Source organism: Xylocopa sonorina, chromosome 5 (genome assembly GCF_050948175.1).
Source record: "Xylocopa sonorina isolate GNS202 chromosome 5, iyXylSono1_principal, whole genome shotgun sequence".
Lineage (NCBI taxonomy): Eukaryota > Metazoa > Arthropoda > Insecta > Hymenoptera > Apidae > Xylocopa > Xylocopa sonorina.
Genome location: NC_135197.1, coordinates 5,654,241 through 5,678,551, shown reverse-complemented (window position 1 = coordinate 5,678,551; position 24,311 = coordinate 5,654,241). Strand labels below are relative to the sequence as shown.

The window sequence follows — 24,311 nt, the reverse complement described above, 5'->3', positions numbered from 1 at the left end:
GTCTTGTGTTATCGAGACAACAGCAATAATATATTAAAAATGTAACTTAAAGTATCGTTGTCCATTAAAAGTAATTCACGACTGGTTCTTTGATTCTAATTCCTAGTCAGATTTTCCCCTAATTCTTCGTTTAATAAAACAGTTATATTTTCATTGAACTGTGGTAGGTTAAAATTTTCTCGTGACATCAGTTTGATTTCCTTGTACAAATTTTCTTCGTATTCGATCGGTTCCCTTAATAAACTATTCCGGAGCGTCTTCATGGTACATTTACGTTTTAATAGCACACGTATTTGTATACGCTTAGTCTCGCGTATATAAGTGTATGTGTGTATATGTACATGACATGGGTATACGTATAATTCTAATATAAATAGTTTGATAAATAAATAGTGTCGTTATCTCTTCGCGTTTGTACCGGTTCGTTCGATCGTCGAAAGAGGATCGCTATTCGCGCGAAGATCCTGCCAATTCTCTAGAAACGTATCGAACGATGGTACAAGGACATATTCCCGTATTGGCTACATATTTTATCGTTATATCATACCATTTATCGCTGCATACGATTTTCGATTGGACTAGTTTCAATATCATCAGCTATGTGTAAGCCTATGTGTAAGCGGTTTACCTTCGAAATAGACGCTGTGTCGCGATTTTTATATCGACGCGAATCGGGCGATCTTAATTTCGATCGAATCTCCAGCGAGATTAAAGCAAAGCGTGGGTTTAGACGATGAGATTTGTACGTTTCGTTGGACTGTCACGTTATGTCGGTAGAAGATCGCTCGATTCGTTCATCTACGCGTTGGCAGTGAACTAGCACGAAGCTTAAACAAAGACGTCGACGCGAGTCGAGGTTATATCCATGTGGACGGAACGTTTCCGTGGTTCCTCTCGTCGAAAGCCGACGTTATTGTCCTTAATTGCACCGCGAATTACGTGAACATATCTGGAATCCCTTGGACCTCTCCCATGGGTGCGTTCAACATCGTCCAGATTAACGTGCCACTATTCGCAAACTACCTCTAATGCGATTCCTAAGAGTACCTTAAATGAGAAAGGAACACAAACGAGCCTCTCGGATAACAAATCTCTTTCTGCGTTTGTACCATCGCGATCGATCATTCCAAAACTCCATGACAAAATATTCATTTCCGGAGCACGCAGCTCTTCGTAACTCGTAATTATGCAAGAAAATAAGCACTCGTCGTTTCGTTCGTTACGTGTACCCACAAAAGATTACAATAGAACTCGAAGGAAATTAGCTTAACCATCCGTTTATATCAAACGGATCGGTTCTATCCGTGAACGATAATCCTTGGTGTGTACGTGCAACTCGCCCATCTGTTCTCTCCGTGATCCTCGCGGTCGAGCTACGTGCTTGCCTCGTCGATCACCGTGATCACCCTGTTATTAGCAGGCACATTCGTCACGTGCCATTTAGACTCCGTGTCCGTCTCTTCGTTGGTCGATTGAATCCCTGCGGGCTTGTCGAAATTCGATTGGCCGCCCTTGGACCGCGCCAGGGACCATCTTCGGCCACGACGGTCCGTGATAATTGGTATCTCAGCGATCAGGTTGTTCTCGAACTCTGAAAGCATCAAATAGTTCTCGACCTTGTTGCACGAGGTTATGCAGTCGCCGATATAGTCGAGGTCCTCGAGGACGTTGTCGGGTAGGTCCATGTCCGCGATACCCTCCTCGGAGATGCACGTTAACTCGGGCTTCTCTGGGGCGAGGCCGTCGATTATCTCGCCTGTAATGGCATCGAATATAGAGAAAGTTAATGCGGCAAAGTTTTCAGTGCGAATATCTATGGTTTAGAATCAGAATGTAGCGTGAAATGTAGTTTAGGATTTAGTTCAGAATAGGCAGTACTGGAAACACTTTTCAGTATAAGTTCCACAGCGATACGATCGAAGGACCGATTCGTATTTAACTCGCGAATGCGTTTCGTATTGGAGCCAGACGAGCGATAAGTATTTCGATTACTGCAGTTGGAGCTTTAGTTAATTTCGCGGGATTTGATTACGGGTTGCGAGGCGAAGGTTCACTTAAGAGGCGGGCATAACAAGTTGGCAAGTTTACCTGGACTTGGCGCAATCTCGGCGCCAAGCACAAGGGCAGCTGCGGCAGCTCCAGCGGCAGCCACGTGCGCGCCATCGTTTTCCGGTTCTTGGCTGAACGACAGTTTCCTGCGTTGCGGACAATTATCCGAGACGCATAGATGCTTGGTCCCGTTCGACCTGGTGTGCTTGTGCCTCGACAAATTCCTTCTGTGGAGGTCTATGAAGAAAAGGGTGAAACTGCCCACCAGAACGCAGGTCGAGCTGAAGTAGTAACCGGCTTTTCCACCGCAGCCTACGTTCATGTACCCTGAAAATGACCACGCTCTTTTATCCTTTATCGTTTGGAAACAGCCTCTGAACGTTGTACCTGAAATCGGGACTCCAATTGCTATTGGTATGGCTTGAGAACACTGCACGAAACCCCATGTCCTCGCGAAGTTCCTTGCTCTGACTCTCTCGTACGTGTACATTTTTAAGCTGTAGTGGTAACCACCACAAAAGATGCCTGGGAAAATCAATTTCTCGCTGTCAAAATTTGCCGCGCGCCCAATGCTTAAAGCGGATATGCTTGTTTATCGGTTGGGATATCGTACCGTAAATCCAAGCGAACAACACGTATCCGTGATAATTGCCTTGAACTGCAGTGAGGGCCAGGATGCACAGTCCGCATACAAACACCGCCGCTTGTGTGAGATACTGACGCGCTATTCTGCATTCGACGCTGCGATGCACAACCAAGAGGCCAAAGGCCACGCAGCCGAGGGTCCAGGCTAGGCCGAGATAAGCTTGAAGCAGGACCACCGTGTCACCAAGGCCTTCTTCCTCGGCCTGATGTGCCTGCGGTCGAATAAAGGAATATATTTCATTCTGGCAACAGATTGTCCGTCTGAACCTTGCGAACCAGAGAGATCGAGAGTACTTTAATTACGTTTACCAAGTAAAATATCGGTGTGTTGATCCCAAACGCGGATATCCCGGTGGACACCAGCAGTATTCTCACGGTCTTGCTCTTGAGCGTGCTGAAGTCGAAGAACGGCGGCCTGTCGTCCGTTTTGTTTTTATCTTTGATCTTGCGCTTTTGATTTTTCAAATGTAGAATCGCTCTGCGTTGCGGGTGATACAGGGACGCGCTTCGATAAAAAGTGCCCAGTATGAACGTGAGGAAGACTACGCCCGTTACTGCCTGAAGCCCGAGGCGCCAGCCAATTTTACTAGAATCATAACGTACCTCTGCAATTTCTTGTTACGTTGGTAACCATCTGACGTGCAAAACGAGATTACACCGTGTGTCGTAATCGAATGAAATTTCTAACGTATTACCTAATCATTCCCTTTATGAAAGCCGACATAACAGCGATACCAAGGCCACTTCCGGACACGATGAAAATCTCGACCAGCTCTCTCCTCCTCTTAAAATATTGCGCCACCATTAGCGTGCTACAATCTCTTGTCATGCCAACCCCTATACCTATACAAAATGATTAAACACCGTCCATATACTTGTCGTTATCGTAATCTGTTCAAGTTTCTACTTAAAGCGATATTTCAATTCGATATCCAACCGTCTCGCTCCTTTTACAGAGTTTAGGGATAAAAAGTAATAAGGCAGGGTCATAATTGTTCGGAAAGGAAGATGAATGATGTTTTATCAATTTGAGAGAAATATTATACAAGTTGTGTAACTTCTCGTTGTATCTTGCTCTTGTTTTTTTTTTTTCTTTTTTTTTTGCTGAAGAGGAATGAGCGAGAAAGGACCCTTGGTGATTTATTGTTGTTATTATATTTTTACAGTGACTCACCCACAACGGTGCCATAACTGAAGAACAACTGGTGGAACTGTGAGGCGAAAGAAGTGAAAAGGCAACCGAGTGCTGTAACGAGGCCACCCAAAACCGCGGTGAGTCTTGTACTTTTTCTTCGACAGAACGCTATTGTTACGGGCGACACTAGTAGAGCCACTCCCGTTGACATTGCTCCCAGCCATCCTACAAACGTACAAAAGTCTTTTTAATCGCCTTTCGATCGCTCAGCGTCTTTGGTCTGTCTTCTGATCAGAAAGTAGCATGAAATGCATCGAAATGAACGCTGAAACATTTATTAAGATATTTTTGAAAAAGTAACAACGCGTAGTTTCCCTAAAAAAAGGAGTTTTCGAAGGAAATTTTGGCAACAGCTACCGACAGGACGGCTCGAACGGTTAAGTGGCGCCTGTTTTTCATTTTGCTCGGCATATTAACTGCTATTTCGTTTCCTCCGATTCGTTCTATCTCCGATTGCGTGTATCTGCTTTACGCGTGGCGTATTCAAATTTTCTTATCGCGTTCGGCCTCTTTTTTATCTCTTCGATTAGAATGTTTCTTTTTCAAGTTGCATGCTAAAAAATTTACTTGTTCCTTTATCAGCTGATGGATTTTCTGCTCCATCACTTTTTCGCAGAGATCGAGAGATTTTCTTGGTACCTCCGTCTTTTTCTGATTGATGAGGGGTTTATACAGTGATTGACGTATCAGCAGATTTAATCAGGAATTTTTTGGAAAAGGCCTGAACCAGTGAGAAAATCTTAACTGAACTGAAACCTAACGATCAATAGGAATCTAATATTATAAACTACTTGGTACCTGATTAATAGATCAAATTTCAACAGATGTCTAGAAACTTGTAGAATGAAAGGTACGCAGAAAATCCTCGATAACTTCCAATATGCATAAAACCAGAAAAAAGCTGGCTAATATTCACCGAATTGCGCGAACTGGACGATCAAACAGCAGACCGTCCCACCGTGTTCAATTTATGCGTTTCATATGCCATTTCTGAGTCGAATTTCATCGTTCGATGTTCGATCTCATCCGGTCATATCTCAGATTTACAGTTTGCAATCATAATAAACGTTTGATGCACGTTCCCAGGGTTTCCCCCCTTCAATTAGAACGTAATCACGGGATGATCGACATCCTTAGCTTGGCTATTTCGTGCTAGTCACAGCACGGCTTCCACCGCGATTCTCGCCCGCGTTCAATTGGATCACCGTTAAGAGATCAAAATGATAAATCGAGCCCGCTTCGCGGAGGACAGTACCACGGCCACTTTCGTCGTCACGTTGCCGTTCACGATCGTCCCAGTCATCGTTCTTTCTTGCCGCCGCGTTTTCTTTCAGCGCGAACGATCGGTCTTCTTAAGACTACCCATTAAACACAGGCTACATCGCTAAACAGTGGCCTGACTCTCGATCCAGGTTAGAACCGTTTTAATTACGGGTAGGACGGACGATTAGCGGTGCTCGGCTCGGTCGTTTAATTAATTTTCATCGTTGCCCGATCGGACGTTGCGGTTGCCTAGCCGGTTCATCGATCAACCGGCTGGTGAATGCCATCCGTCGCAGGATCGCTGCGCAGAGACAAAAGGGAATTCGAAGGATAAAAAGAGCGGTTATTAATCTTGCGCGTCGCTTCGACGGCCACGGGCACAGCCTCCATCTTGAAGAGTGAGGTTGGCGTTTGCTCGGACTTGTCTTTTGATTCAATTGCTTCGTCCCTGGGGTCGGGACATTGAATTCGAGTGGGGTCGCCGCGGTGTAAATGAATCGCGACTTTCGGGGGAACTTTCGCCGGTGCTCACGTTCGAGTACCGTTCTGACCGCGAGTTTCAAAGGGTTCTTAATTTTCCCGGCTTTCCAGGATTTCCTTCGACCCTTCTAAAAATGCTAGGGAATAAAACGAAACGAGCCTTTATTACCGCAAGATGCGATGCCATTTTTTTTTTTTGAGGAAGTTTCTTTGGGTACTTGCAGTCGAGCGCTATTTTGATTACGACTTTGAATGGATTCTTAACTTTCGTGGTTTTTAAGTGGTTTTCTCATTTAACGACGCTAAGGGTGGAAATGAGACGGGTTCGTGCTTTCGCGAAAGGGATGCAACGTTTTGTCGTTAATGATCTTTTTGGTTGGATGTAGAGGGTATTACGTAGTGATTTTACTCTTTTTTTTATGGATAGAGGTAAATGATAAGGGTTGAGGGATATTTATCAAAAATAAGTAATAGATACGAATTTATCGATCGTCTGTCCGAGGGATGCCTTTTGTGGCTTAGCGATGAAGACACTGAATTATATGGATGACAAAGAGGTCTAGTTATTAATCTTAATAGAACGTTAGAGGTCCGATAGGCTTGCCTTGGACGTCCCACACTCGTCGGAAATAACTTATTCCTACGTAACGGTCCGTTTCATTTAAGCTTGGTCCCTTGTTTTTTCCTTAATTCATTTTCGTTTTCTTTTCCCGTTCGTAAGGTCGCGCTGTCCACATATTTTTGGGATCTTGGTGGATCTATATTTACAGATTCGCTGCGAGATATATTGGTGCGTGATTTTTTCACGTGGATAACTTGCAGATTCTAGTAGCGTAATAATTAATAATAATCGTCACTCGAACAATTGAAATTCTCTAGAAAGCTTTTAGGAAATTATCAAATAAAGTGAACGATCTTTTGTAAAAGTAGGCTTTCGATACGTATAGGAAATGAGAGGAAGGAGATCCATTCGAAAACGTCCAACGCGCCATGTCACGGATATTACATAGCGTTTCCCTTTCCGTGGTCCCTTTCCACCCTTGTCATCGGTCAGGATCAGGCTCTTTTATTCGAAAATCCTGGGGCTGGCTAGCCACCGCATCCACCCTTGAATTTCCTTTGAAGACAGGAAATGAACGAGAAGGAGAGTGAATTGGCGAGAGAGCGGGTCGACGACCGTGAGGATCGTAAGCTCGTTTTCACGGGAACTTTATCCGAGCGGTAACCTCAGAAATCCCCGAGCTCCAGTCAAGTTTAGGATGTATAATCGAATACCCACGCAATGGTTGTTCGTTCTCCAAGGTGACACTTTCGCAATTTTGCGACGTTTTAGTTGAACGTTTCCGATTTGCTAAGATTGAACGCGATTAAAGTTGAAGATGTCTCATCGTTCATCGAACAAGATATCGTATTTTTCTATTTATACATCGCCTCCTTCGAATCTACTTTACTTTGCACTTCGCGTTGTTTCAAATAGCAGCTTCTAACTTCCCACCCGAAAACATTGTTTCATCTCATTACGCAAAAACCTGAGGGTATAAAAAGAAGTCAGCCCATTGTCGAAAGGCCGTCTATGTCTGAACAACGACGGTCATAAACGTAGAAGGGAAAGTTGAGCTCATTAGCGACTCGAGCTAGCTCACTAGAAAAACGTAACGAGGACAAAGGACGAGACGGGGGCGTGGTTCGAGCGAGGAGAATAAGTCAGACCGGACGAAGACTGTTTTACGAGAAGGACAATAACGCGAGGCGGCTGTGGTACCAGTTTTGAGAGCAGTGCGTGAGTAATAATAACCAGACGACTCGAACCTCTCAACCTAACGATACCTGGTACGCGAGACGTTTCGGGAATGGTTATTATATCTGCGAGAGGAGCAGCCGTTCTTTTTCTCTTCGCCGCATGAAATATTCAAACGATATTTACTCCGCGCTTTCTTCTGGTCAAGGTCCGTCTCGAGTAGTTCAACTTGGTGAGTTGTTCTTTCTTTCCTTCTTTCTTCGGCGCTGGTTGTTCGCTATAAATTTTAAAGTCCTGTCCGGGAACACGCGGACCATAGGGAAGCATTTGTTGGATCTGTATTCCACAGTGGCAGATTTAGATATGACTGGTCGATGTCAGTATGCTTGGTTCGCTGGGTGATGATTTGGAAACGTGCTATGAATCGCGTTGAGATTTCATAGAACTTTAAAAAGTCTCTTCCTAATTTTGATTCGTCTAGTTTCATGTTAATGTTTAACCAACACTGGTTGCAAGTGTAAATATATTTTGCTATAATATGTTAAATTTGGCATGCCTCTAATGCCCGGTATAAAGCGAATATCACGTAAGCGTGCGCGTACTTTATTAAGCAATTTAACCGCGGGGTGGGCGAGCGCCTAGTCAAATATTGAAATTAGAAAATAGGATCGCTGAACCTTCCATACCGTACCTACGTTGGAAATGGGTTGACGGTATCGTTTCGCTCCTTCCAACAGCAGCCAGGTTCCAACAGCCCCGTGAATTCCCGTGGTAAGAATTTGCACCATAACACCGACCACTACGACCACCCAACCCCAACCACTCTCCGGATAGTAATGCTGTCTTATGGTACATCGCGCGATGTATCTACAGCATGTAAAAAGCAGCCACAATGAGAAAACCGAGGAGGCGGTTCAGTTTACGCGTGGTCCCTCGATTTTCCATCTCTTCTCTACTTATCAACTTGTAACAAGTATTGGAAAAAATAACGAGCTTTATATAACGATTATTTAAAATGTTTCGTCCCATAAGATCTGACCTAGGATCTGGATTTTGCTCCTCGATCTCCTTTGGGCTCACTGGTTCCTGTAGACAAACTATTCCCTCGCACTCTCCCGAGAAAGAGAGTTCCCCTATTTCACCGGAAGTCGCTACCCCGCTGTCCTCGAAAGCGGGACTTAGAACGATATCCCCTTCGTTGCGGTTTTGAGTCTTCATCCCTTTCTTGTTTCCATCAAGACGCATTGTTCATGGTTGTTATTACTTTTTATTCTTCATCGCGAACGTTAGTCGAGTCTGTTTAATTACTGTCATGGTCGTGATTTTCTTCTCTAATTTTATTCAATTATCAACGCAAAATTGTTCGATTTACGCTGAGTTTCCACTGTTTGGCGTCTGTCTTTCGATATAATATTATGGGCTAATATCGTACAACGGTATAAGAAGCTCCTGCGTATCTTGGAGAGATTCTGTCGCGAGATATTTCGATCTTTTATTGTCATGTTTTACAGCAGCCCTTTCGATTCCCCTCGTTTATGTCGGGCACCCGTAAAATATATAAGTTTTGACGTAAAACCGAGATTCCTAATACTCGAGGGACAGATGAGGATGACGATAAGGGAAGAGAAGAACGAATATTCACTGTCCGAAAATTGCCCGATAAATAAATTTGTTCCGAAAGTGTGCTCGAGAAAAATTCATCATTTTAAAGCTACGTAACATTTTCTCGTCTCTTGGAAAGTTATCTTCTGGCATAAAAAAGGAAAAGATGAAAGAATTCGATGAAATTTTTTGGTCTGCACGCTGTTCTGGTTTCTTGATAATTACGTTGATTGGAAGTGTCGACTATATTCGCACGGATATGTATTTAAAATTTGATTCCAGTCACGTCGAAGATTAAATTCCATACTTTCTGGCAGATGGAAGGCAGCCACGCAGATAAATCTAGAAAACCGTGTGTCCATTCTATTCTTTCACTTTAGAACTTTCCTTCGAGACTTCTTTTAAACCGAGTCGAAAGTTTCGCTACAAAACAAAATTGAATTTGAGACTAATGCCTAGCTCGCAGCCTGCTATCTCTCAACCTGGCAAATGAAATAGAAGTTGACGAAGTAACATTACAAGTAGAAACATAGTCGATTAGAAAAGAATATATTTTCTAACGTCTTTAAGACGTGTGATGCGTGTATCGAGGTCAGAAGAAGCAGCTTTCTCCGTGGAATTACAGTAAAAGCTCTGCAAACAAAAGCAAAGAATGAGGGGGTGCGTTATGTAAAGAGCTGAATGCATAAACGTATTTCTGGTCCAGTGTAATTGAGTCGAACGAGGATGTAGGAGCAAACGAGAGTAAAAGTTCGCGAATACGTGACGAATTGCTTCGAAACACAAAGCCCGCGATTTCGGGAGGCAAACGATTCATGACAATGGAACGATTCCGAGAATTTAAAGGTATTCATCACTGTACTCGTATTTTACGTGCAATTCTGAATGATTTTTCGCGAAATTTATCGTAAAATCGCGACGCTGGCTTATTGGCAGAACCAATCCCAAAAAGGGGACAAAAACAGTTTCATCGAAACTCGGGGGATGATCCCTTTTTTTCACTTTTGTCGAAATATTCGTGGAATATTTGCGGGAATTGATTCTTTTAGCTCCTCCTGCCGCGCGTTCTCGATTTGAATTACAAAACTCGAATTGATATTCCAGCATTTTCAGTAGGGAGTTGAATAAAAATTTGTCGATTATACCGTGTTCGGTCCGCGCGGCAAAAATGCTCCGAAATCGTCACTTTTCAACCGAAAGGGGTCAACGGTGCTACGTGCTGTTCGATTGGAATAAAAATACGTAAAACGTACGCTATACCAAACGGAATCACATGGAATTCTTAAAACTCTCCGCTCTGTTTCTTTTATATAGAAACCACTATTACATCTTGCAAAAGTAAGAACATTTCAGCCAGGCGTTCGTCGAATCGATGATCGAAGAGGCAAAGAGAGATAAACTAAAACGACTAGGACGGTATTCTTCGCGTTACAGTGTCTTAAATCATCGTCAACACTTTAACCCACGTGCACTGTATCGTTTTCGAAGCTGGCAGTTCCCTACGAGCGAAACGAGCGTACTTTTTTCCCCGTCGACGAGCGAAATTCCGCGAACGTTTCGTGAGAGGAATCGCGGGATTTGAGTAGAAAGGGTCGTGACACGCCAGACGAGGGGCGCGTTGTCGAACGCGGACTGGATTCGGTTAGGTGGATCACAGAAGAGGACCGCCACAAGCTGAGCTTGCGTAGGGGAAACCAATGGGCCAATCCCCTTGGCCACGTGCTCTCATAGTCATATCGTTTGCGTTCGAACTCGCGGTCGGCTGTAGCGAATCGTGTTCGATTCGAGTGTACCGTGTGTGTCGGTCGAGCTTACTAGTTTTGCATACGTAGCTGGACAGGAACGGGAGAGATTTCGATTTTACCAAGTTTACTTTCCCGCGTTGCTTTTATATTGCATGTTTCTTTGCTCTGTATGACGAGGGAGAACCGTGACGAAGTTCGAGCACATTTCAAATGAAATAGATAGCCCGCGTGGCGTAAAATTCGACCAGGAATTGAACGAAACCTGACATTCCGTGTTTAGAGTCCGTTGAGCGAATCGATAAAGCGATTTAACCGATCACATGCGTAACAATAAATCAGTGTCAACCGGAAAACTCGACCGGTCGCCGCAAGAAACATCGACGGGCGTAAGCTTCAAAGATTACGAACTGTCGAAGCGCGTGTAATATTAATTGGTAGATTATGCGCGTCAACATAATTTAACGCTGTTTAATACATCACTGTTGAGTTGACGGTGGTTCGTTAATTTCGCGCTCCATCCAATTTAGTGCTTTACATATCGTAGCGGAAAGCAAACGATACGTTATCTCCATATCTCTTCTGCGATCAGTTTCACAGTAAATTAACAGTGGAGGAAGGAATCAATCATAAAATAAAGATCCGCGTAATAAAAGTTATAATTAGATTCCCATTTTTCCAACAACTATACCAATTACTCCGCCGTCTAAAAAGTATGAAAAGAAAGAGAAAGCAGTATAAAGAAACCAGTTTCGCCGGTCTGGTAAAAATAGGCAATTTTGTGGACTCCCGATCAACAACGTGTTTAATCGATTCCGAGTAGCTATTTTGCCGAGGGGTAATCGACCGCTTTTAATTAAGTGAATCGTTCGAAAGCACCGGATAATGCTTTGATTATTAACTGCATTGGTATTGAAAATCCTTTAACCCTTTGCGCTCGACGACTTTTTCGATTGGACAGCGCTGCAACTCGAGATGATTGCGCGCGTAAACGAATTTATATGCAAATTAACATATGAAAGTGTTATATTTCAATATATTATTTATATGTTTACATTTTGAAAAATAATTATCGGTGTTCAAGTTCTGTAATTACGTTTGGTGTAATATTTTATAAAACACTTACCCAGGTATTCTGAATTGTTAGAATCTTGTGGGTCATCGGCTGCTACTTCCAATTCACTATCTATTACTCTAATTTTTCTACTTCTCACACCCGATAGGTCATCACTATTCACACTTGCTTACCACCAATATCATCATGGATAGATAAGTTTCTGATCAATTCAAAATCAAACTCGCGTTAAAACTTTGAAACGAGTGGTGGAAAACTTTGCGATACGTGTGCCTGCTACGATCGTCGAAACTGCACTAACGATAGACACGTCGTATTCAGGACTACAGTCGTAGAGGACTCTTATCTTAATCCCCATTTTACGTCACAATGTCACTTCCCAAGCGAAGGCATAAACAGCCTAAGGGACCGTATTCTCGTACCAATACTTCGCTTCTATCAACTGGAGATAACGAAATTCAACATAAATTCTAAGAAGAAGAGGTTAAATCGTATCTCGAATTCTATGATCGTGAAACGATAAAGTTTTCAATTTTCCGCTGCAAATCGTAAGAGAATTTAAGGACGTGGAAGAAATGCCGTACCATTGTCGCGAATTATGCAAACAAGGGGTTAGGATCGTAGCAAAGCTGGTCTAAAGGTACGACGCGCGAACTGCTTTTAAATCGTTGGTTGAATGCGCGAGTAGACGTTGGAAATAAATCTACCGCATAACGCGGGCATCACGAGCATTCCGGAAGGAACTCTTGCATTTTCTCCAGCCCGCTGAGAGTAGACAAGCTTTACGTGTGAACTCGAGACACACGATGCTTCTTCTTCTAGAGATTTCGCGTGCAACTCCTACGAAAGAACTTATACTAGCTACAAATTAAATAAACTTTCTTCAGTGAATCTTTGTCGTTAAAAATAGTAGCCAGTTTCGAACGAATTCTTCAGTTTACAAAAACTGAGGATGACACCCCACAAATCCTCGAAATCGATCCGAGAATGAGGGAAACTTGTCTGGCAACCACGAAATATTACCCCATTCGAAGTGGTCGATGGAATAATTCCGGAAAACGATAAAATTTCAAATCTATTCGATATACCCAATAACTGGAGTTCTCGTGTTTTCTTCACGTTACCACGACGCGTTCGATCTTGATGTTTTTAACATTTCTATCACAGTGCCGTGAGGGACGATATAATTGAAAATAATGAAGACAAAAGTCGTAGCCCTTAGCCATTGTTTTTCTAGTACAATGAAAAACAAGAAGGGTGAGAAAGAACAGAGAACAGCGGTGTCAGCGAATGAAAGGAAAAGGAGGAAACCGAGGAAAAGTAAGAAGCACGATGATTCTTAAGGACAGACGTGAGTCACTCGCGTAGATTGCTAGAAGTCCTTATCCTCTTGGAGGAATCTCAATGGATTCCAATTTCCTAATTTCAAAGTTTTCCCCGATTTCCATGCAAACCATTCCACGGGCTACCAAAATAGCATGCAGCTTAATTTACAAAACTACAGAGAGTTCAACAAATTCAAAAGTTAAATGCTGCGGCTTGTTTTAATTATGAATTTTTACGCGACTTCTTCAATATCGAGAAACTCTTTTTTTCTCGAATACTTAAGGATCACGTTCGCTGATATAGGAAGGGAGGTCGAGGAATGATATCTCTAATGTGCTTAGGGATGACCAAGAAAGTTCAGCCACTTGTATTTGCTGCGCGCAGAAAAGAGCTTCTCGTCAATATTTATTCAGCTATTTGTATAGCTTTCAATCCTCGACGTTTGCATTTCTTTTGTTTCGGGATTATCGACCATGACGTTGGTCGATGCATTAAGGGATGACTTCGCTTTCTGTCATCGCAAACTGAAACCGCGAACAAACAATCTTCTAGAAACGATCACTGGTAGCCACAGAAGATTACTTAATTGAAAATGAGGTTGCAAGCAATAAAAAATTGCGTTCTTGGAGGTTGATTAATATTTAGCATTGTGGTATTTAAATTTAAAGCACGAGATACCGGATGTAGGTATCTGATCGAATACGAAACTGAGCTTTTAAGCTTCTGGAGCCGATAAAGAAGATTTCTCACATTCGATTTTCACTTTTCAACTTATCTAAATCAGGTAAGCTAAAGAACAGTCGCGTTACCGTAGGTTGGCATTTTCTTTCATTCAAATCAGTACTGTTTAATCGATTTATTCAATAAAAAAATCTCGCTCCCCTTTACTTTTATCATCAATAGTTTACAATTTTTTAACTAATTCGCTCGCTTTATTCTACAAATTCTTTACTTAACATCTTGTCTTCTGTTTCAACCCCTATTTATAGAAATTGTCCAACCATTGAAACCTTTCACTTGGGCTTCACAAAAATCCACGCATCAAATCCTTTTATATCCATATCTTCGCGAGAGTGTTTCTCAAATCCAAGTTGAATCGCGTCTTAAAAATCGCTCGCCCTAAAAAGTTCACGCATGAAAAAAGGGTGAGCTCCTTTTCAACGGGAGAGTCGTTCGACGCGCTTCTTCGACGTATCTCGAACGTGAGTACGTTCTGCCACGGAGAAAACTTAGATGAGTCAAGCCACGGTTTCCAAGCGGGCAACCGGTTTTCATAGAAGGAAACTTCGCCGGCCTAACGATGGAACTCGTCCATTCCCTGCAAGGAATCTTTCGCGAAAGCAATGACTCGAGCGTCGCTCGTCGCGTTTACGCGCCACGTACATCGAGGCAGCGACGAGTCTGATTGAGCGTTCCTTCAGATAAGAACGGTTATGATCTCTGCCAGTGACAGCCACGTAAAGGGTCCTCGTCCCCCTTTGCTTTCCTTTTTTTTTGTTCCCATGTCGAATATCTTTCCGAGTGAGAGGTTACACCCGGTACTTTTTGCCTCGGGTCTTGTCAGCCCTCGCCAGGGGACGATGCATTGCTTTTGACACAAGGGGTTGGCGTTATGTACATCCGATGACGAAGTGGTCGAAAGAGGAGCCTGGAAGATACGAGCTTCCCCTTCGATCTGACCAAGGGGAAGCTCTGCTGTATGATGTATCGATGATAAGGGAGGACAACTTTCTTGATAATTTTAACGTTACTTTTATGGCGTCGTAGAGTTGCCTCTCTCCTTTCACGAGTTTACGTCCCCTTAAAATTGGGTGCGTGTAGCCGTGATCGTTGTTTCATCGAGGTAATTCAGGCATTTATCGATTGATAAATGAGAAGTTAATCGCATTTATCATAATTACGAACAACCTCGTTACTCGTAAAGAGTCAATTGATTACTTCAAAAAATAGCGAAACTACTCTTTCTCTAGTTTTTATACCGTATCCGCTTGGGGGAATTAACGAAGCATGACATCAGATATTGAAACAGTTTATATCTTCACATTATTACCTACACCCATCATGCGTTAAATTGCGCAAAGACGTGACAGCTTCATTCGCTACGGAACCAGTAGCCTTTCACTATTCTCGATACCATTGCGAGACCCAAATATTTGCCCGTGTGAATATCGTCGGCGTCAATTCTAAACATGGCTCCCAAGTTTGACGTTCTGTTTTGACTCTCGACGCCCTCATTAAAAGCCGCTGGCTTTTAACATTTTTTATTCTCGCGCAAAAACACGAGACTAAGCACACGCGAACAGTAAACTACGGATTTAGAATTAATCGACCAGAGATACTAATAGGAACAGCCGTTAGTTCTAATACGCTTGTCCAGGCGAAGTATCAGAAAATAAATCGTTCGATTCGACGGCGGTAGTGAATGAATCACCGTCAAAGATCTGGTTCTCCGTTCCATCCACAGTGATCTAAAAGTGTTTGAACGTCGCTCGTGATAGAGGTACTGGGAGAATCGGATAACCTGAATTTGAAGAAAACATTTCTCATCGACGATCGTCGTGATCGTCGTGGTCGTCGAGGCTTCCTCGCAGCCCGAATTTCCACCTCGTATTTGACAGAAACGTCGCTGACAGATCGATCGACATTTCACGCGATCCATCGGAGATACGTCGCGTGAAAACGAGCACTTCACCTTCCACTGTCGACGGTTCCGGTTCTTTTATGGATCGCCGTTCGAACCTGGGCCTCGCGTTCACTTTCGTTGGTCCACGGCAACGGGACAGGGTAACACCGCTGGAGGGAGATAGCGGTGTCGTCCGGACCCGAGATCTGGATCAGCTGTACAGAAGTCCTCCGACACGGGATTGGTTCTTAACGCTGCTGGTAGATCTTTCGATTTAAGAGCACGGTTGATGAACTCCCTGTGGAGTTGACCACGCGAAAGGACGAATTTCTATTCTGAGACTTGTCGAATGAATCGGCGCGTCTCGATTCGGTGAATCGAAATGGCATCACGTTCGATAAAAATAGTAAAAAATTGGAATTTTAATATTACGATCGTAACTGCAATTTTATCTTAGAACGTAGAGATTCCTTTTTTTAATTCAACCGAGACGTTATCTCAGCTAACTCAGCTTATAATTAGCGAACCAGCGGCATGTTTATATTTCTTAATAGAACTCTTTCCGAGTAGAATGAATATAGCTCTATTAACAGGGAAGATTTGCATAAACTGTACCTTTTACACGGCGCTATAAAAGGGTTTACGGTAATTTAATTTCGTTGTTGGAATAAGGCTAAATACGCGGCAATAGGTGTCTTAAGCGTAAAACTAGAATTCGTTGTGTTAACTCGTCTACGGTGAGAATTCGTAGGGAACGGTAAATTTAACACACGGAATATCCCGACTGGTATTTAGGCAATTTTCCCTTGGACCGATTAACGTTAAGAACGGACTGTTCTGAACGCGCGGCGGAGGAATAGCGATGGTAACCGGAAGTAATACGCGGGGGCCGTTGGTAATCTTCGTAATGCGTCTTAATTTATTTGAAGATACGAGCACCTGGGCGCATCGAGAGGGAAATTCCAGTATTTCACCGAAATGAACTTAATTACGCCCGGGAGGACAGCCGTAATATGGTAAGCGTGGAAAACTGTATTAAAAATTATTTACGAGCCACGGCGCGCAGTATAGTCGCCGGATGTAAATTGGTCGCGACCGCGGGAAAAAGTATAACTGTCAAAGAGAATAAGTAGCCGGTTTATCGCGAAGGGGCGTCCGCTCATTTTTATAGCGTTTAAAAACGGACGCGGGAGCGACAGGCGAAGTTACGAACAACGCCACTGTCTCCCGATCGCCTTTCATTTGCCGTTCGGCTGCGCTTTTTATCCCGGTTTTATTCTCGTTCGATGTAAATCAAACGTAATCCCTCCGATGCGCTGAGAAATAAACTCGGGTGCCGCGGTTCTTAAATCTATACGGGCTCCTTTTGCTCCAATTACTATATCCGTGCGGATAAGCAATGATTTAACTATAATATTCCATTCTCGAATTGGAGCAAACAAACAAAGGTGTTTCATTTATAGTGCTTCGAATTAAGAGTATTCCCCGTGCAGCGTCTTATATTCGGATGTTCAAATGAGAAGATAATTTAAATATAGATTTCGAAATTAAGAAAACAATTTCGCGCGTTACATTTGGCTTCATCTCGCGAGCGATAACCATTTTTAATGCGAGCAAGTTAATTTTCAAGTGCTTTAAAACCCATCATGTGCCACGGTCCGTGAACGGAGCAGGTTATTAGGTTACGAATGCGATCAGAAGTCGTAGAGTGCACTCACAATTAGCTTAAAATCAATTACGCGGTAGTAGCAGCTGTTGCTGCAATTACCACTGGATCAGGGTGCAATTAAACGTTGTTGCTGCTAAATATGCTCGCGTTCGTGGAATTCTACGGCGAAGGTAAGGGGAACGAACGCAAAGGAAGGTTTGCGACGTTTTGCCGAGAGAACCGACAGAAAAAAAGTATTCGTACAGGGCCTGGAAGTCGTTTCGTTCGTCATAATTTGAACGATTTACGGATCCGAACGCATCTGGACAGGATGTCGCGTGTGACGTGGAGCATGCTCCTTTTTTACGAGCTTCTCGTAGAATTTTATTTCAAGGTGTCAGTCGGTGATTTCTGGAAAACGTTTTCCGATCTTAGGTGATATACGCGTGTTTAGGTACAGCAAGAATTTATTGCGAACACACGTTGTATGTATTTTGGAATTTTTAGTTTACATTGATAGAATCGTGTATATTTGTTGCGAGGGAATTGAATGAACCGTTTGAAGATGGAAGGGACTTAAGTGGCCCTCAAGATTTATGGATGTTTTACAACTTTGATCCCTGTCATTGGGTACACGTGTACCTATCTATACCTCGAATACCTTCGTAAAGTAGCGAAACGATTTATCTCATCTCTAGGAAAAAATGTAAGTCTTCGTTTTACAGGTCTTATTAAAAATGATAGCAGAAGCGAACATAGTATTCAATAAGTAGTACAACACAAGTGGCGTCGCAGTAGGATCACCGAAATAACGTTTAGCATCGGCCATCAACTTCCACCAGCCTCCTTCATCCCCGTTTCAAAGCATTTCGAGCATGTCCCTCGCTTCAGCAGGAAAGTCAAATAATCTCAGCGCCGTCTCGCGTTTCAGACATTTCAAACGTCTCTCCCGACCCGTGTAACACGTTCTTTCACGCTCTGTAGCGGGAACTGGCAACTTTCTTGCCATCTACACGCCCATTCCCCGATAAATCTGCCTTCCACTATTTTTTTCTTCCCCTGAACGACGCCAGTCGCGCGAGCGTCCTCGCAGCCTCGAGATTCCCGAAACGCCTCGCCCCCGATATTTTCGCGCTGCCCGTATCTCTCATTACTTTATGGCGGGCAATTTGCGGCGCGAACACCGCACGCGTGCATCGTTGTTTTGTCACGCGTGTATAAACGGGTGGCGACTCGATTCGACCACGCGTAGACGCACCACCCACGCATCGCGACTGACGTTCATGCTCGATGGCAAATGCCTCTGGGGTGGATCGTACTGGGTACACGATCGTAAGGTCGCAGAGCAAATAAGGGTGAAATGGAGTGATCACTTCGACCGTGAAAGTAGCTTCGAACGAGAATAACTGAAAACTCGTTTGTAGTTTTCGACTATTTCAACCCTCTCATAGCATAAACAAGTCTCGAAGAGTATTAGGGTAGTATTTTTCCAATTTTTGTATCTGGTATCGATCGCGTTAAAGTGTACCAGTTTACAGAGCCACCCCCAATTGTTTCCAAATCCTTATAGGCGTTCCATTTAACCTTTTCCTTTACCAGTTTCTTTATCAAATTCACTTTGCGCGATAAGAGGCCCCAATTATTGCAGCCGTTCCCCCCGCAAACTTATCTACCAGTATCTATCAGACATTTTATACCTGCTACCGAAACCACCGTAGCAATTTCACGTTTTCCACTTTAACCCGTACCACTCGCAACCACGCTATAACGGGGAAGCAATACCGCAAGACAGATACATCCAAGAGGCGGGGAAACATCCGCGAGCGATACAACGGAGAGGGTGAACGCCACGAGATTCGAGGCATCCCCCATTCGATTGTTAACGTTCGTGAAACGAGCTTACGTCCAATCGTCGCTGATACCGGAATCATCTTACGTTAGCTAAAGATCCTCTTTTCTCTCGCGCAGCCCACGTTCCCTTATCTACGTTGTTACAATAATCCTCGAGCCGAATGGAAAATTCCCCAGAAAGGGTTCGAGTGTCGAAATAGCTTGCCTTCTTAAGTGGCCGGGAATATCAACGAAACTCGATGTTAAAGGAGAAAAGAACAAATTGGGGATAATTGCGGAAAATTTTTATCTCGACCCTCGCGTCCCTTCACCCCCTCGGTTCCTCCGTGGTTCGAATTTTCTGTTTCTTTTTTTTTCTTCGCGACGAATTCCGCCGTGATGGCGCGCGTATTTCACCGTCTTATCGAAAGAGGATTCTGACCAGACGCCAGACGTCGAGAAAAAACAGAAATAGAAAGCGAATCGAGAGTGGGGCGTTTTTAATCTGCTGGAATTTTAATTCGGTTCATTTTAATCCACGGCGAAGAGATTCTCTGCCGTTGTAAACTGGGATTGATTTAACGTGTCAGTCGCTAGACGAAACCACGTGGATCGTGATCCTCTCCACTAAGCCAGGGTGGAGTTTCGTATTGAATGTTGGAGCGAAGCTCTTGGAAAATTAATCTTTTAATTTCATAATGTTTTATTATTTTTTATATTGACGTTACTGTTAGTTCTTGCAGGTATGTCGTAGTGGTATACCCCTTTAAGTCAGAAGGAGTAAAAGTTTCAGTTTAAATGGTACAGTCGCAATAAAATAAACGAGAGCTCTGTCTCGTTCAACCAACTTCTCTCTAAATACTAATTGCAAGTTCTTTAAACTCGCATTGCTTTCGCAGTTCAGCGCAAAGTTTCGCCGCACTCGATGCCGACGTCTAAAACTTCCCTCGCACCACGCACTATCCACGTTTAAGATCGTTCATCCCCCACGCGCACACCCTCGCGCGCTTCTACCTGCCACGTAACCGCTCTGACGCACGCATTTCCTTGGATCCTAACTTTCCAAATAACGCAATCTCTATTTCGCTGTATTAAGAACAATTCCATCATCCACGCGAGTAACTACAAAGCTACGAGAAGAGAATTTCTAAAATTTAGCAGAAATTCAAGTCTTTGGAACATGCACAGCGCAATGTAACTTTTCTTCTTAAGTTAAAAACCGTGTACCCTGTTTTTCAGAGCGTCAGTTCATTTATCTCGCGTGTTATATCGCGGAGGAGGTTTCGAAAGTAATTTATACAAGTTACAAAGTAGTTAAACGTCTATGGGTCAGTAATTAATCGAATTCACGATCGAAGTTTTTCTCGTGATCCTTTGGCCCTCTCCTAAAGCGATTCCAGCTACCTACGTGGCCCGTATGTGGCTAGTACCACGTATAGGAATGCGCGAGCCTCGTTAATGTCGTGTGTCGTGCTTTTAAATGAGAGCGTACTTTTACTCCCTGCTCTTTTTCTCCTCTACGGGCTCTTGTTAACTCGAGTTCGTACGAGTACCGATTAGAGCGTCAAAACTCGAGATCTCTGGTCTGCACGACTTGACCGATGGGTTTGCACTTTAAACGTGCGTGGGTGGCGATCTGTTTTCTGTCGTGAAAGTTTCTGACAGCGCCGCTATGGTTGGATCGTGATGCCGAATTAATTCATCTGAAACGGATATACTCGATGAATAACCGAGTTGACATTTTGTAAATTAGATTTATTTGTCAGGAAATCTACCCCTAAATCCTCAAGGCTTCTTCGATTTTTAGCCACCCGATGTCGCACATCTCGTACCAATCGAAAATTAAAGTCACGCGGGTCGCATGTTTTACATAAACGCCAGCAATTTGTCAACCCCTCGATTCCATTTCCATAACGAGGTCACCATACCAGCCAAAACAGCCGAAAATAGGGGGGCATCGACCAAATCGCTTCATAATTCCTGCGATCGATCTTTCCACGTTTAATTTTCCCCGTAACCAACCAGGGACTCTGTCTTCGACAAGTCAGACGAAGAGACTGTGACACACACTTGCTCTCACGCGTGTGCTGCTCTCGAGAACAACGCTTTCTCGAACAAGAACGGGATCAACGCTTTACTATGACGTCACTTGTAGATGGTAAATCCTCGGATCGTTTCACTGACATTGAGCACAGTAGGATGACGTAAAGGCGAAAGACTAATTCGCGATTATTCGACTATCACTGAGCTGTTGCCCGAGCGCTACGTATTATAGTCATCGTGGGTAATGAATCATTTGGAAATTATCGTTGACGTCTTAAGATCGAAGAGGAGCGTTTATACCCTCGTTTTATACCTGTGTTTTATGATAACCAAATGATCGCCTGCTTAGCAATTCGATTTAGCTGCTACTGTTTCGATAAGGGAATGCATGCACTTCTGTTTCGCGAGATAACTGGGCCACGTGTGAGACCGTCAAGAGAAGAGCGCCCCATCTATTTAGAATTGATTTCGTCGAGACGCTGTTTCCAGTGCAAGTGTATCGAGAAATTTTTCTAAATTTGTTAGGGGTGTATTATTTATGAAAGTGATTCGAATGACCTAACGCTGTCCGTGATATTTCATCGGTGGCTTGCAATGCGTAGCAATGACAAGGGGTGGAAAGCTTGCCAAGTGGCATCCAGCCGCGTCCCTTCCTTCGCGCGTAGCCACGAATCGAAGCAAACGCGCGAGCGCGACGGGGGAAGGTGTCTCGCGTAATTAACGCGATTCATATCCCGTTTATTGGACAGCAGATGTAAGAATACTCGACGACACCCGTGCTTCTTGGCCATCCGCCAGAGCACAATATACGCCCGCGACTAACCGCGTTACGCGGCCGCGAAACAGGGGATACCGTCGCGCGAACGACGCGGTTCCAGATGAGCAACGAGGTGATAGATGCATCGCGATTTCAAGCGAATCCGCCAGCTGTTACCCCTTTAATTCCACCCGGAATTCTCGCGATCGCGTAATCTTCTATCCTTCCACGTATTGTTTTATAATTCTACCGAAACAGATTGAAACCTTATCAAAGGGTTGGTTTTATTTGCTTCTCTCGTTACCCATTAAATTTGTTTCAAAAGGGAAAACTTGGAGATCCTCGCGCGTTTAGTTCTAAATAAAATCCGAGTTCATCGATTGATTCGTTGCGCGAACACGTGCTTGATCGTTGAAACGTATGAACACCGCCCTGTTCCAACACGAAGTACTACCGCGTGTCGTGTCGCGTTTAAATAACAGAACGTGTTCAGAACAAAAGGAGAAGCTGTTTCATGTAACTAGAACAGCATAAATTATCCATCCGTAACTGAAATCTCTGCACCCATTTCTCCGTTCGACTAACCTGCCTCCAAGTACACGCTCTGGCCAAACTTGTCAGCCACCTGCATCAGGAAAACACCGGCGGACCCGTGCATCCCATGGGACAACATCTGTACGAGCATCCCCACGAACAGCACGACCCATCCCCAGCCTCCTTCCGGATAGTAATGCTGCCTCAACGTGTGCAGTTGCTTCAAGTCAGCCGCCAACTGTTTAGAATTGTGAGGCTGGCCCAGAGCGGGCGATTGTTCGTTTCCACTGCACCCTACACCGCTGTCGTGCACCGACAACCGTGGTAAAGACCTGCTACTGTACGGCGCCGTGCCAACCGGTGCCTCGTGTTTCGATTCTCGGCCATTCGCGTCCCTCTTGTTCTTCTCCTCCGATGCCAACCCTCCGCAGTCCAAGTTCTTCAACGAATAAGTCTTCTCGCACAAATGCGACTCGCCGCAATTCTCGCACTTGGCTTGGCTCACGTGCCTCGCAGGTTTACGGACGGGCGTCGCGTCGTTCGAAGATCGAGGTTCGCTGACACGAGGACTATCCTGGCTGGTCGAGGAACGAGCGATCCTCGTCTCGTCCCGTCTCCTCACGGGTGACTTGCCCGTGCCACTGTCTCTCTGAGAATCGACCAGTTTACGAGGTACTTCCGTTCGAGGGTTTCCCGAATCCTCGACCTTACCCTTGGCCGTATCGACGATCAGATTCGCGTAATTCACCGGTCTGCGCGGTGAATGCTTCCTGTGATCCTTCTTCTCGTTCCTCGTGTCAGTTGGTCCGCGTTGCTTACCCGAACCCACTAATTTATAGATGACTCTGGCTGGGATCGATGTCTGGCCACCTTCAGACTTCTTCCTCGATCCTGTGCCCTTCTGCTTTTTAATCTGCATCGCGTGATCGTTCTTCAAGTCGAAGCTAAGGCGCTTTCGATCGGGCGATCTTTTGCGCGCGTCATCGCGTCGCGGGCTTCTTGACTTGATCTCTGCGCCGAAACTTTTTGGTCGATCAGCCAGTTCAGTAGCTTTCTTGTTCCTTGTCCCAGCTTTATCTCGACGAAACAGCGAGTTGTTCTTACCGTGGCGATCGGGGAATTGAGAAGTCCTATTAGGCCCGTGCGCGTCTCTGTTGCGTGTCTTGCAGCGATCCTCGATGACGACGAGTCTCCCCGTTCCGTCATCCTTGTTGACAATTTTCTGCTGCTCGTCGACCTCGATGACGGTGCCCGAGTTCTCCGATCTCGATCGAGACTCGCGACGAATCGGCGACTCCGCGGCCGTTCGATCGTCGCCGATCTCCAGATCGACGCGAGAGCCAGCCATCATCCGGCTTTCTCAGGCCTCTTCCCGTCCGCGTCTTCGTCGTCTTCGCCGTCTTCTTCGTCGGTTCTCTGCCTCCTCTGCTTCTTCCATTTCCCTTCCACCAAAGGACCCCTACTTCCTTGCTTACCTCTGTCAGAGAGCGAAAGTGCGGGAAAATCGAATCGCGACGATCGAGTTACGCGTTCAATCTCTGACTTGCAAACTGACAATATTTCAAACGTGAGATGGTACACATTTTATATCCTCTGGTGTCGTTCGTTTTATGAGACATTTTTGTGTCATCGATGCCACCTTCGTTGATCATTGTTCAACAAATTTGTCTGTCGTCTCATACGTCATCTAATAGCGATATCCAACAGCGAAAACCTCAGAAACCCGATTTCCTCGAGGCACACGAAAATTGCTTGTAATTC

At 44.4% G+C, this 24,311-nt stretch overlaps 1 protein-coding gene across 1 annotated transcript; it reads right to left on the bottom strand.

Annotated features, from left to right (window-relative positions):
• Positions 1-1,355: 1,355 nt before the first annotated feature.
• Positions 1,356-24,092, bottom strand: LOC143423555 (uncharacterized). Its single transcript, XM_076894961.1, has 8 exons — positions 22,602-24,092; positions 3,869-4,054; positions 3,390-3,537; positions 3,004-3,280; positions 2,663-2,906; positions 2,437-2,574; positions 2,089-2,376; positions 1,356-1,756 (listed from the first exon to the last, which is right to left on the bottom strand). The coding sequence occupies exons 1-8, from the start codon at positions 23,899-23,901 to the stop codon at positions 1,374-1,376; spliced, it is 2,964 nt and encodes a 987-aa protein (XP_076751076.1). The 5' UTR covers positions 23,902-24,092; the 3' UTR covers positions 1,356-1,373.
• Positions 24,093-24,311: the final 219 nt, after the last annotated feature.

Excerpts from the sequence above, each read along its gene's own strand:
- LOC143423555 (XM_076894961.1), bottom strand. The coding sequence starts at position 23,901 with ATGATGGCTGGCTCTCGCGTCGATCTGGAGATCGGCGACGATCGAACG. Across the intron at positions 4,055-22,601 it reads GAGCGTGTACTTGGAGGCAG|GATGGCTGGGAGCAATGTCA; the intron begins GTTAGTCGAACG and ends GTACGTTTGTAG. Across the intron at positions 2,575-2,662 it reads GTTGTTCGCTTGGATTTACG|GCATCTTTTGTGGTGGTTAC; the intron begins GTACGATATCCC and ends TGATTTTCCCAG.